The sequence below is a fragment of the Caretta caretta genome, chromosome 2, assembly GCF_965140235.1.
Source record: "Caretta caretta isolate rCarCar2 chromosome 2, rCarCar1.hap1, whole genome shotgun sequence".
Lineage (NCBI taxonomy): Eukaryota > Metazoa > Chordata > Testudines > Cheloniidae > Caretta > Caretta caretta.
Window position 1 is genome coordinate 174,793,685 of NC_134207.1, and position 12,620 is coordinate 174,806,304.

At 42.0% G+C, this 12,620-nt stretch overlaps 1 protein-coding gene across 5 annotated transcripts in view; it reads left to right on the forward strand.

Annotated features, from left to right (window-relative positions):
• TPK1 (thiamin pyrophosphokinase 1) overlaps positions 1 to 12,620 on the forward strand; it is a 480,210-nt gene that overhangs the window by 401,333 nt on the left and 66,257 nt on the right. The window contains exon 9 of one of the 5 annotated variants that reach the window (XM_048839086.2): positions 573 to 1,146. The exons of the other annotated variants lie outside the window; for them this stretch is intronic. Coding sequence (XP_048695043.1) covers positions 573 to 592 — 20 coding nt within the window. The 3' untranslated portion in view covers positions 593 to 1,146. Of the gene's footprint in view, positions 1 to 572; positions 1,147 to 12,620 lie in introns of those variants that run through there. 5 annotated transcript variants of the gene reach the window in all.

The window sequence follows — 12,620 nt, forward strand, 5'->3', positions numbered from 1 at the left end:
TGCTGGCCTCTGAGAATGGTTGTATGGGAAGTGTGAGAGTAGCAGGATATATGAAGACCCAGGTCTAATGCATACTGCATTTAGGGATTTTTTTTTTATGAGCCCGCTTTAGGAGCTCATAGCACCACGTATAGTGAAAAGGCAAAACTCTAGTGTAGTGTTTGCTCATTAGATTAAACTGTTTTCAATACTGTAGTTACTCTATAAACTCTTTGGTGTCCTGGAAACACACTGGCAGCTGGTAGTACCCTAAGGAGTCAGAATTCTGACCTCAGCCATTTTCTCTCTGTGACTTTTCTGCCATTACCAAACATTTTCACTAGGGTAATGGGGGAGAGGGATGGCAGGAAAAGGGGTTTGCACATGCTAATGACAGAGTTTGACATTGACAGAGTACATAATAATCGGAGAGAAATATGTCTGCTGACTGCCGCTATAGTATTTTCTTACTTGATTTATTCTTTTTGTGTTCAGTTGGCTCATTGTAGGATAATTAGAAGGTCAAGATCTGTTTTTATTCCTTGAATTGTTCTGCCATGAGCTAAAACACTTCACTTTTGATTTTCGAACAGGTCATTTGATTTACTTATAGGGGAATGGAGATACATGAAAAATAATGAAGGAAGGAGAGGGCAAAAGAATTACATGACATCAACTGGATGAAGCCCCCCAAGGATGTCAAAGGTCCCTATAAATGGGTCTGCCCTTTCCCTCTTAACTGACTCTTCAATCGGACATCTTGCAATATAACTGAATCAATGCAGGGAATAGTTCAAGCAATATGAATAAATAACACATCCCTCATATCTATTCAGGGGACACCATCATAGGGCCTAATCACATCAGCCACACTATCAGAGGCTCGTTCACCTGCACATCTACCAAGGTGATCTATGCCATCATGTGCCAGCAATGCCCCTCTGCCATGTACATTGGCCAAACTGGACAGTCTCTACGTAAAAGAATAAATGGACACAAATCAGATGTCAAGAATTATAACATTCAAAAACCAGTCGGAGAACACTTCAATCTCTTTGGTCACTCGATTACAGACCTAAAAGTGGCAATTCTTCAACAAAAAAACTTCAGAAACAGACTCCAGCAAGAGACTGCTGAATTGGAATTAATTTGCAAACTGGATACAATTAACTTAGGCTTGAATAAAGACTGGGAGTGGATGGGTCATTACACGAAGTAAAACTATTTCCCTATGTTTATTTCCTCCCCTGCCCCCGCTGTTCCTCAAACGTTCTTGTCAACTGCTGGAAATGGCCCACCTTAATTATCACTACAAAAGGTCCCCCCCCCCTCGCTCTCCTGCTGGTAATAGCTCACCTTACCTGATCACTCTCGTTACAGTGTGTATGGTAACCCCCATTGTTTCATGTTCTGTATGTATATAAATCTCCCCACTGTATTTTCCATTGAATGCATCTGATGAAGTGAGCTGTAGCTCATGAAAGCTTATGCTCAAATACATTTGTTAGTCTCTAAGTGCCACAAGTCCTCCTTTTCTTTTTGTGGATACAGACTAACACGGCTGCTACTCTGAAACCTAACACATAACTTGTAACAGATACAACTTGAGTACCTGGGGAACTTGTTCATATACTATATTATAGAGAAAACATCTGAGTAGTCAATACTTTATCTTGTTTTGGCTTCTGCTCTGGGACCTGTGCAGCCTTGTGTCTGTATTCAGAGTCGAGGAATGTTTATAAGAGTAGCAGAATCATTTTTGACAGTTTTGTGTATATACCTGGATGTAGTTGGACAAATTGTACACAGTTCTGCTCTACTACCTGCAGTACAGAGCCAGTCAGTGGAGCAGTGTGGGTACAGCTGAGAGTGGACAAAAACCAGTGTGTACAAATCCAGGTGATGAAGAATTTCTTCATTCAATTCAGATAAACCAAAGCATCCAAAAATAATCAAAATAATCTTTATAAATCAGGGGATAAAATTGCATTATTTTAAAAATTTGACATTGCATACCTTCTAGTACCTGAGACTTGCACCTGCTAACTTCGGCTTGTTCACGCCCTCTCAGAATAAAATGATTATAACCTTTTTGCAGGCTGAAAGAAGCAGAATGCAAAAGTCAGCCTTTTGAAGGCATTTACTGACAGCAGACATCTGAGAAGCTATGAACAGGACAGGCCCTCTCACAGTAGTATCTTATCCAGTCCAAAACCTCCATGGGTGTTCATTGTATTGACCTCACTCTGGCAGGGTGTTCAAAGACATTATCTTTAAGTGCTGAAACCAGGTCCCCTTGGTAGAGTATAGGAGTGTAGAATCATCAATTAACTGGCTCTGTGATTTGATCCAGGTTTTTTCCTCTCTAATAAATTGAAAGCCTGGTGGGAACAGATGACATTGAAGCCAACATCCCTAACGGTTTACGAGTTAATGTAGGTTATTGGCAATGAGGGTCTAGGTTTCTAAACTGCTTATTCCCTTCAGCAAAAGAAAAAATGTGCCATTGTTTCTTGTTTGGGAAAGCAAAAAATACATGAAATTATTTAATATTTTAGTTCTTAGGCCTTGTCAGATTAAGATTTGCTAGTGCTGGTACAGTTTGATTCAAATATATAGCTCCTGCTACAGCCTAGACACAATAGTTCAGTCTTCACTGTCACTAATCTGGTTGGGAGTAAGAACCACAGTAATCATTACAGGTGAACTTCAGAACTGCCAGCACCAAAGAAAGTGTTCTTTTCATGGACCAGTTGCTTTTCTGAATGCAGAAGGAAGGAAATCATATTACCCTAGACATTCCTGTATTGATAGCTGGCTTGAGCAGTCTCATACAGTAAGATTAGCTTTTGTAACAAAACAATAAGTAAAATTATCCTACCCTATGTACCTAACATTCGAGAACAGATGCGCTGCATTTTATCAATTCATAATTCAGTGTATGCCTCTGAAACCTTAGTTAAAATGGCACTACTTATCAATGATTACTGCTGTAAATAACCATTTTTTCTGGAACTTAAACAAAATGCAGACTACGTAGTCAGCAGGGAACATTCAGTGAAATTGAAAGGTAGAAAATTGAAAACTGATAAGAGAAAACAATTTTATACAATATGTGATTTGCCTTTGGAATTCATTGCTGAAAGATGTTATTGTGGCCAAGGGCTTAGCAGGAATCCAAGATTACTGTATATTCATATGGGTAATGAGACCATCCAGAGTTAAAATAGTAAATATTTTAAAAAGACTTTGGGATATAAACACTTATGTTTCACAGCATGTAAACACCCTGTAGGGATTTAGGAGGAAACTTTCCTTGGAGGTAAGTTATCCCATAACTGCCTAATACAGAGTTTCTTGCGCTTGACTCTGAACTGACTGGAACTGGCCACTGTCAGAAACAGGAGCTGGCCACTGTCAGAAACCACTGATCAGCATGTCAGTTTCTCCATTCCATCACCAACTCTGGTTTGGATTGTGCTTGCCCTGCTATCCATTTGTGTGCACTATTACCCAGGTTTTGCTTGCTAATTGGGTAATTGTATGTGCAAATGTGCAGTGAAACTGCCTACTAAAAATTTGACCCATAAAATCCTGTTCTAAAAGTAATAGTATACTCAGCATCTTCTTTTATAGTGAGAAATCAATTTAAAAATAAACAACTCTGCATATAATTTAGCATCGTAATTTTTGTTTATATGTGTTTAATAGGTATAATAATGCTTACCTGCTGAATCTCACAGGAGCATTTGGAAGCTTAAATAATTAATGTTATAAAGGAGGTTGAGATTGTAGGATGCAAAAGAACTTTATAAGCACAAAGTGGTGTTCCTGTTTTATTAAATAATTTTGAGTAAAACATGGTATATCCTGAGCTCTGGAATGCTCTTCAGCAGTTCTGCCATAATTTTATTTTCACATAAAGTTTGCCTCATTTTCCCATGATTTTCTCCTTTTATAAATTGGATTCTTAACAGTAGTCATTATTTCCCTTATAATATTTAAGTTTTGAAACCAAAACATTTGACTTAGAACAACTTTTAATGTGAATTAAATAAAATTGTTTAAATCTCATTTTTAAAATCCTCCTTAGCAATCCTCATGGAGAAACCAGAAGTGTTTGTAAAATTGTTTACATGTCTTCGTGTACTCTGGGCAATCTCAATCACTTGTATGACGATATCAACATGCAATAAGCTTTATGCAGTACAGTATTCAGGACAACTTCTCAGCTGGTGAGAAGATTTTAAGAGCTTTTGTGGCACAGGGCCTTGGGGCCTAGCAACGATTTATATTTTGTAACAGAAGACAAGTTCGTCAATAACTTGGAAAGAAAGTTTTTATTGGTTTTGGGTTGGTTTTCTTTTTTGTTTGTTTGTTTTTTGTTTTTTAAGAAGTTACACGTCTGTGATCAACAGAAATGAAAATTGGGTATATGCAGCAGGAGAGATTGTATCAAAGTTAGGTTGTTAAACATATGAAAGATAACTGTTAGTTGTTGTTAAAGGGTTTGTGCATACTCTCTGGCTCAGGAGTTAACCGCAGCAGAGCCCAGGGCTGCCGCTGGGGACTAGTTCCACCTGGAGAAAGTCCCCACCTGGGGTGGGCACAGAGGGAACTTCAGTGAAGGTCTTTCCCCAGCAGAGATTCTGCTGGGGAAGGAGCAGGTTTCCAGGCTCTGAGTCCCAGATCACAGTGGATGCTGCAGTTTCTTGTATTTTACACATTATTTACATCCGAGAGCTACACAGTATCTGATCCTTTCATAAAGATGTTTTGTTCCAGAGGAAACAAATAAACTACTCCCTAATCAGACAGGCTGGAGTAATCCATCACACATGTCATAAGATTAATTTTAAAAAAGCAGCAGAATTATGCCTGAAAGGGAAGTTGGTCCTTTTTGTGGATCATACATATTATCTCTTTGCATATAAACCCATGTTTGACTTCAATATATATTTTTATTTTGGATCAAGAGAGAATTTATGGGTCAGCATTTTCTTCTTCCTCAGAAGCTAAACCTTGTCAAAATGAAAACTCCCTGTTTGACAGTTGAGGAATGAGTCATTGGCTTGATCAGCAAGTTCCACACGTGAACAAGGGTGTTTGGAAGGTGAGGAGCTCTTAGTCATGTACAGAAAGGGACATGACAGTTCTTCATATTGTTTGTAAACTTAACTTTCATCAAGCCAAGCACAGAAAATTAATAAGGGGTGGCGGGAACTTTAGAACTGTGACATTTGTAAAAAGCACCATTTGCAACACTGGACTCGAGTTCCCCTCACACAGGGAAATCTCCCAGTAGCAGCAAATGGAGTGACTTGCACAGATGGGAGAGAGCGTAGGCCCTATTGTTTGCAAAGTGCTTTGAATATAAAAAGCACCTCATGAGTGCTGCTATTAATAATTGCATGTTACAATGAATACCAATGTGCTCTGTTCTTAGTGGTTGAATGCTCTCACTGAGGTTTAACACCATAATAGAAACATAATGTGTGTTATGTTCTTGTTAATCTTCAGCTGTACTTTAGGTAAGAGGCAATGTGATCCAGTGGATAGGGTACTGGATTGAGACCCAGCTTTGCCTCTGGGTGACCTTAAGCAAGTCACATCCCTCCCTGTGCCTTAGTTTCCCCGTCTGTGAAATGGGGATAATGATACTGACCTCCTCGGTAAATCTACTGATGAAAAAAGAGCTTTGTAAGAGCTAGATATTATTATTCCTGGCTGTGCCACTAACCTGCTGTGTGTGACCTTGAACAAGTCAGTGTATCTCTTTGTGTCTTTGTTTCCCTTCCCTTCTTTTAACGTACTTTTCTGTTTTGATCCTAAGCCCTTCAGGACACGGATGGTTGTTTACCATGTGTTTGTAAAGTACCTTGCACAATGGGGGCCTTGAGGCACTACTGTAATACTAATTCTGACAGATGTGAGACCTTAGGAGTGGGGAGACTTCACAGACTATTCTATTGAGATGTGACAGATATTATGGGCACATGCAATATCTTTGAGACTGTTATATCTATAAATGTTAGATGCACCTTTGTGAGCTAGGGATTGTACTCTGATTCCATAGCGGAGGGGTACAGAGCTTCCTACTGGAACTAAAATCAGTGAGAGGTAATTACTGCAAATCCCTAGACAAGTAAACAACTCTGGAGACATGCCACCCTGGGGGATGGGGGAAAGCATATACTGAGTTTGACCAGGTTCAAGAGGCCCAGCAGACAAAGAACAGGGCTTTGCTATAAAGGGCCAGCCTGAACTGACTCATGGACCCTCACCTGATCGACAAACTGACATGAGACTTTGACCAAGAGAGCAAAACCTTGCTAGAAGGGTTTGAAGGACTTTGAAGCCTCCATATGGAAGATGGGTTACACCTGGCAAAACTTAGCGTGTGGGTAGACTGTTTATTGTTTTATGAAATGTTTTTTCTTGGTAATACGTTGTCCAAAATAAATGTATTGTGCTTTGTGAAAGTTGGACGCTCACTGATAAGCACTGTCAGAGTTGCCAGCCTTCCAGGATTGTCCTGGACTCTCCAGGAATTAGATTGTCATGTGACAAAACCTCTAGGAATACATCCAACCAAAATTGGCGACCCTAGTCAGAGCCCCTGGGAGCAAGCAGAACTGGATTCAAGTCAGACCTGCTGTGTTAAGCTCAGTAAATTGCAAGGGGGCTGCAACCCTAAAACTCTGCCCTGTAGGGAGATGATGGCTGGAGGCCTGCAACCTAACAGGGCAATACTGAGGAAACACTGGAGGGAGCAGAGATGCAGTTAACCTGAGAACTGTGCCACTAATAAATAATAACTTAAATTGATGGGTAATAAATGTATAAATCTGCTAAGGTCCCAGTCCTGTAAACAATCATAGAAGCAGTCCTGCTGTGTATAATAGGAGAAACTTTAACGAGTTGAATTTCCTGATTTTTTACTAGACTTATATGGATAACTGATGTTTGGTTCACTGGCAGTTCTGAAAAATTGAGGGGGTGGGGCGGGAAAGAACTTTGGCTCAGCTAGAACCGAAACTGAATATTTTTCGGAATTTTCAGCAAATTGAAAACATTGTTTTGATCTGAGGCCTTTTTAACTTAAAGGGAAAGGAAAGACATGGCTGGAGTCATAAAACAGCAGATGGTGTCCCCCTGGTACTCAGTAGCCCAGTGGGTCAGGCACTCAGCTGGGATACTGGAGAACCTGGTTTCAATGTATGCTTTGGATCAGGAACTTGAACCAAGGCCTTCCCCATGCCCCCTGAGCGTTCAAACCACCCGGCTATTAGCTAGTTTGGGGGAGGTCTCTCAATTTCTCCTGTTGAATCTGTTCTATTTATTTGGCTGGTCATTGGGAGAGAATGAGACTGACTCCATAGCCTGGTGTTTAGGGTACTCACCTAGGAGGGACAGCTGGGTCCCAGTCTCTGGTCCAGTGACTGCATTCTCATCACTGTTGTTTGAAGCTTAGCACAGAGCATATTGCTCATTAGCAGCTGTTTACATAACAAGTTTGAAATTTGGAGTCAATTCTCTTCAGTATTAGTAGCACCAAACTCATTAGACTCTCACCCACTCTGGGGTTTCAGATGTCAGCAATCCCTTCTGTGGCATGACTACCAAGGAAGCTCAAGAATACAGCTAAAACTGAAGAGGTAAGACTCGGTAGACAGGCTGCTGGCTTCCACCACCTAGATGAAGAACCCATTCAACAGACCGGTCACAACCGGGCATGAAAAGGAGCAGGTTGCCCAGCCTTCCTCTCTAGAGCACATGCAACCAAGCAGAAAATGGGTCACCCAGCATTCCCCATTCATTTACAGGAGAAAGAGATCATCAAAGGGGTGGTGTAAGCGTGCACAGGATTGCAGAAGGGATACCTCAAAGGGATCAAATAAGTATCCAAACTGAACTTCTGAATCATTTGAGGTTGGCCCTTTTCTGGTCTGTAGCACTTTTTACCATTGTACCTAGGTGCTCTAAACTCTTAAAATTCTCTCTGACCAGGCTGTTACACAAATAATACTACTTCTTCATGGGATGGTTCCTATATTGATTCCGAACGTGGGTGTGCATGCACGCCATGCGCCAGAGCCAGAATGATTCATAGCGATGTCCCTTGACCCGCACATGCATCGTGCATTGTCCTCATGTCCATACTCAAGGCTATAGGGGGCTGTCTGGGTCAACTCCGCTCCAGTTCCCTGTTACTGCTGCATGACCTGAGGCAGAACTTCTGTTCCTTCATGCTCTTAGTCTCGCTAAGAGAGTGATTTGTCCGTTCTTTTCTCCTTGTACACGGTTCTCGATAGTATTATTTTTTCTTTTTGTTTTTGTAGAGTAATTCATTAGGTTCACTCTCTTCCGGAGTTTGTCCCCTGTCCCCGGGATTATGCCACACCAACTTGGCTTCAAAAGATGTGCAAACGCTCCTCTGTGAGCAGTGAGCACCACTGGTGTTTGCACTGCCTCAGCGAAGCCCACGTCATCACTTGCTGCACCATCTGCCTCTCATTCCCACCCACACACAGGAAGCTAGGGAACTTCATCTACGCAAGTCCCTCATGTGAGAGGCTATGCGCCTGCGTGCGCAATTGGATCCAGGACTGGTGGAACTGCTGGAGCGGTGTCCATCAACACCCATCAGGGCCCCTGTAACTACCTCCTGGGCACTGGTTCCATTGCTACCGCCGAGGTCCAACGAGCCCCACCATGAACATAAGAAGCATGACCATGGGCACAAGGGTAGGTCCCTATCCGAGACTGCCCATAAACGCAGCATTGCTTCCCTGAGCTGAGCCAGGTCAGGTGAGAAGTCATATGTTAAGCCAGCTGCTCCAGCTCCCAAAAATCCTAGACGGAGGGCAAGGAGAAGCACAGGCATGATCCACCGGTGCCATCACCAGCCCTGGTCACTGCTCCAGTACCGCTGCCTGCACCATCATCACCGCCTAGCCCCTCTAGTCTGCCACACATGGTCCCCTGCACCCGTCCTTTCCACGCTTTGCCCAAGGTCTTCATTGCCATTGCCAAACATTGTAAGGGACAGGCCCTCTCCTTGCAGCACATCTCCAAATGAATCTCCTATTGCATTCATGAATGCTATGCTCTCTCTAATGTACCCCCACCTCCTGGAGTCACGGCTCACTCCGTGTAGGCGCATGTGGCCATGTTGGCCTGCCTTGCCAGCGTACCATAGCAGGACATTTGCCGGGCAGCTACATGGAGCTCTGTCCAAACCTTCACTTCTCACTATGCCATTGACCTGGCAGCAGCAGTGGATGTGGCTATAGGCCACACCGTACTACAGACTATGACTTCTTATGAGTCCTCACACCCACCTTCATGCTGATCATTGCTTGCTGCTCACCCACATTTGGAATCCATATAGGGACCATCACTTGAAGAAGAAGAGGACGTTACTTACCTGTAACTGGAGGTACTTCAAGATGTGTGGTCCCTGTTTTGATTCGAATACCCGCCCTCCGTCGCCTCTGCTGTGGACTATACTGCTGAATGGTAAGAAGGATAATGGGGTGGCATCAACCCGCACAATCTCTTATAATCTCGGCTGCAGACACGAGGGTGACACATGACAGACATGCAGGTCTAAGGACACTGATACAAATCGTTCTGGCATATGGCACGCATGTGCACCCATGTCTGGAATCCAAATAGGGACCACACATCTCAAAGAACCTCCAGTTACAAGTAAATAACCTCCTCTGATCTCTTATCTAGCACTTTTCATCAGTAGATCTCAAAGCACTTCACAATCTTCAATGTGGTTATCCTCACAACACCACTATGAGGTAGGACAGTGCTGTTATCCACATTTCACAGAGGAGGAACTGAAGCACAGAGAATCTAAGTGACTTGTCCAAGGATGTCTCAAGAATTCTTAGATAAAGCAGGGCACTGAACCCTGTTCTCCCAAGGTATAGACTAGCATCCTAAGTACTGCCTCAGATGTAGCTCTTTTGCAATCATATGGCATGCCAGTCAAAAGCATAAGTGTTTCCTAGCCATTCTAATAAAAAATAATGACAGAAGAGCCAGTTAGGAGCCTTTTTATAGCAATTATTATCACAACAAGAGATAGTCCTACATAATTATTTGGTGTGGAAGATTTATTGGAACTGCCATTATAATTACATAAAATACTTGTCAAATCCTTAGCATTACCATTTTTATTAGTGCAATTTTGCACTTCCTTTGCATGGCATTTAAAGCTGTATTTTTTCCCCCCTCACATGTCTTCCTGCATTGCAGAGAGTCATCTGTTAAAACTCCAACATCGCTCATTTTGCGATCTTCCTTTGCATTCATGCTAGGCAGAATTCACTGACATGGTTTTCACACAGGCAGGAGCACCTTTTTCTTGTCCAGCCTGTGGCTTTGCTTCCCCTTCCATCTGGACAGCTCCATCATTTTCCCTCCCTCTTTGTGCCGGAAACATACTGCATATCTAACATGTTCAAAGCAGCCAAGCTTGCTATTTTAATACAAGCTCTTATCTCTTATCAAACATAGATCTACAAATAGTGTACTGTGTCCCCCACAGCTAGTCTCTGTTTAGAGATTCTTCATTGTGTGTTGGACAGATGGCACAATCAGTGGGTTGTAGAAGGGCATTATAAAAAGGAATTCTTTCTAGCTGCTTCTACCCAGCCTGTTTGAATTCAGTGAGACACAGCAGCTGGAACACAATCTTTCAAAGACAACTCTGAACTTTTCTGAAATTTGAAAGTCAAAAGATGCTTAGGAAAAATAACATAAAAAGTAAAGCAAGCACAAAAGGGAAGCAGGGAAGTTCAGGGTTAAGAACTTGGCTTTGGATGGATACCACATAGATACACACAAATATATGGATACCACATAGATACACACAAATCCCTGTTTCTATGCATTGATGTGAGGGAAACAGTAATGTTCCCCCTTATGTCAAATACTTCGTTCGGGTAATCAGTATATCTAGTACTGTATCTACACTGGCCGAGGAAAGTACTTAAGACATTTATATTTTCAGTGAGGGAGAGGTGGAAATGTTTGCTGCTTTGCTTTGTTACCTCTTGATGGACTCTCAAGCTAGGGAGGAGAGAAGTATAGATCCCAATCTTGGAGATCTGACAACATTGCAAGCTCTGTAAGTACTAATTTTTTTTTTTATGTGAAAGAGTCTTAAATATTCTTTCGTAATATTCAGTTATATAAAGTTGCCATAAAACAGTAAATCCTTTGCTGCTTTTGGCGCCTGTCCCCCACACAAGCCTATTTGTTTCTAATTTTTTAACTTAATCGACTTACATGACACTTTCTTTCGTCTAGTTTGGAGCGTAAGAAAAACTAGTAATTATGTAATTACTGTATGACGCTTCTGTGTTCTAGAAAAAAAAGATACGCACAGGTGTCCTTGCACTACATTAATTCTGTGTTTGCTTTGTCTTTTCAACTAGGCAAATTACTTATAATCTGTATAAGCAGAAAGGAGACAGGAAAATCTTACTTAGATTGACTACACTGAAAGACGTGTAACTCCTAAAGCCAAGGGGAGTTTGTCTCATGGAGGGAATCACAGGGGGTGGCTACATTTAATGTATGTATAGGAACTTTGAGAATCCTTTGCTGTGCCAATCATACCACACTTTTTGGAAGTGTGAAAAAGGCCTTAAGTGTGTCAGAGGGAGGGGCTAATCATACACACATCTACATCCAGTAATAGATGCACTCAGTTGTCAACCTATATCATTAAATGAGGAAGGAATAAACACTCTATTTTGGAAAGTTTTTCATCATTTAACAGAACAGAATAAGTTCTTCTCAATTTGCCAATCAAGTTTTATGAACTAATCAAAAGTTATAGGACTGTCAATAATACAGATATTGTACACACTACTCCTAAGTACCTATTTAATGATTCAAAGCTACTGTTGCTATTTTAACTCAAAATTCACTTGTACTTGTAACCACAGCCAGCTTCTGTTGGCTCTTTTCTCTGAAGCAGCAAGCTGTGACGTAACAGCAATTTTTAAAATGGTTCCCCTGACAAACAGAATCTTTCCTGTCAGAGAAAACTGTATCTAGATGTAACCACACCACCATCCTAAGCTGGGCATTTTTTTATATCAACCACTGCATTTCAGGGAAACAAACTCCAGACTGAAACTATCCTCCCATTCCTCTTCTCCCCATTCACTCTCTTCATTTGTTTTCACCTTAGCTCGTTCCATACCTCCAACTTGTTCTCCATGCACTTACACTTGTGCCTCTCCATTCCATCCCCTGTGCAGCAGGTCTCAACATCACTCCCTCCATTTTGGCCCCATTCCCACCTCATCATGACGGAGGGTCATGGGACCAAACCTGAGTGGTCAGTGGGGCAGCCAGCACTGCTCCTCCTCACCACTGCTGTTAGGCCAGCTCCTGCATCAATACCTGAACCAGATCAGTCAGAGCTCAGATGCTCCCCCCCCCAAAGAATCGGGCCCTAGACATGTGCCTAGGTTGCCTGCACCTTAATCCAGCCCTTCCAATGGTATGCACCCTGGGTAATGTGCGTATGGCTGTGGGTATGACTGCATTGCTCAGTCCCATACATATTCAGAGATCTCTGTGATTTTCATGGGACCCATTAGTGA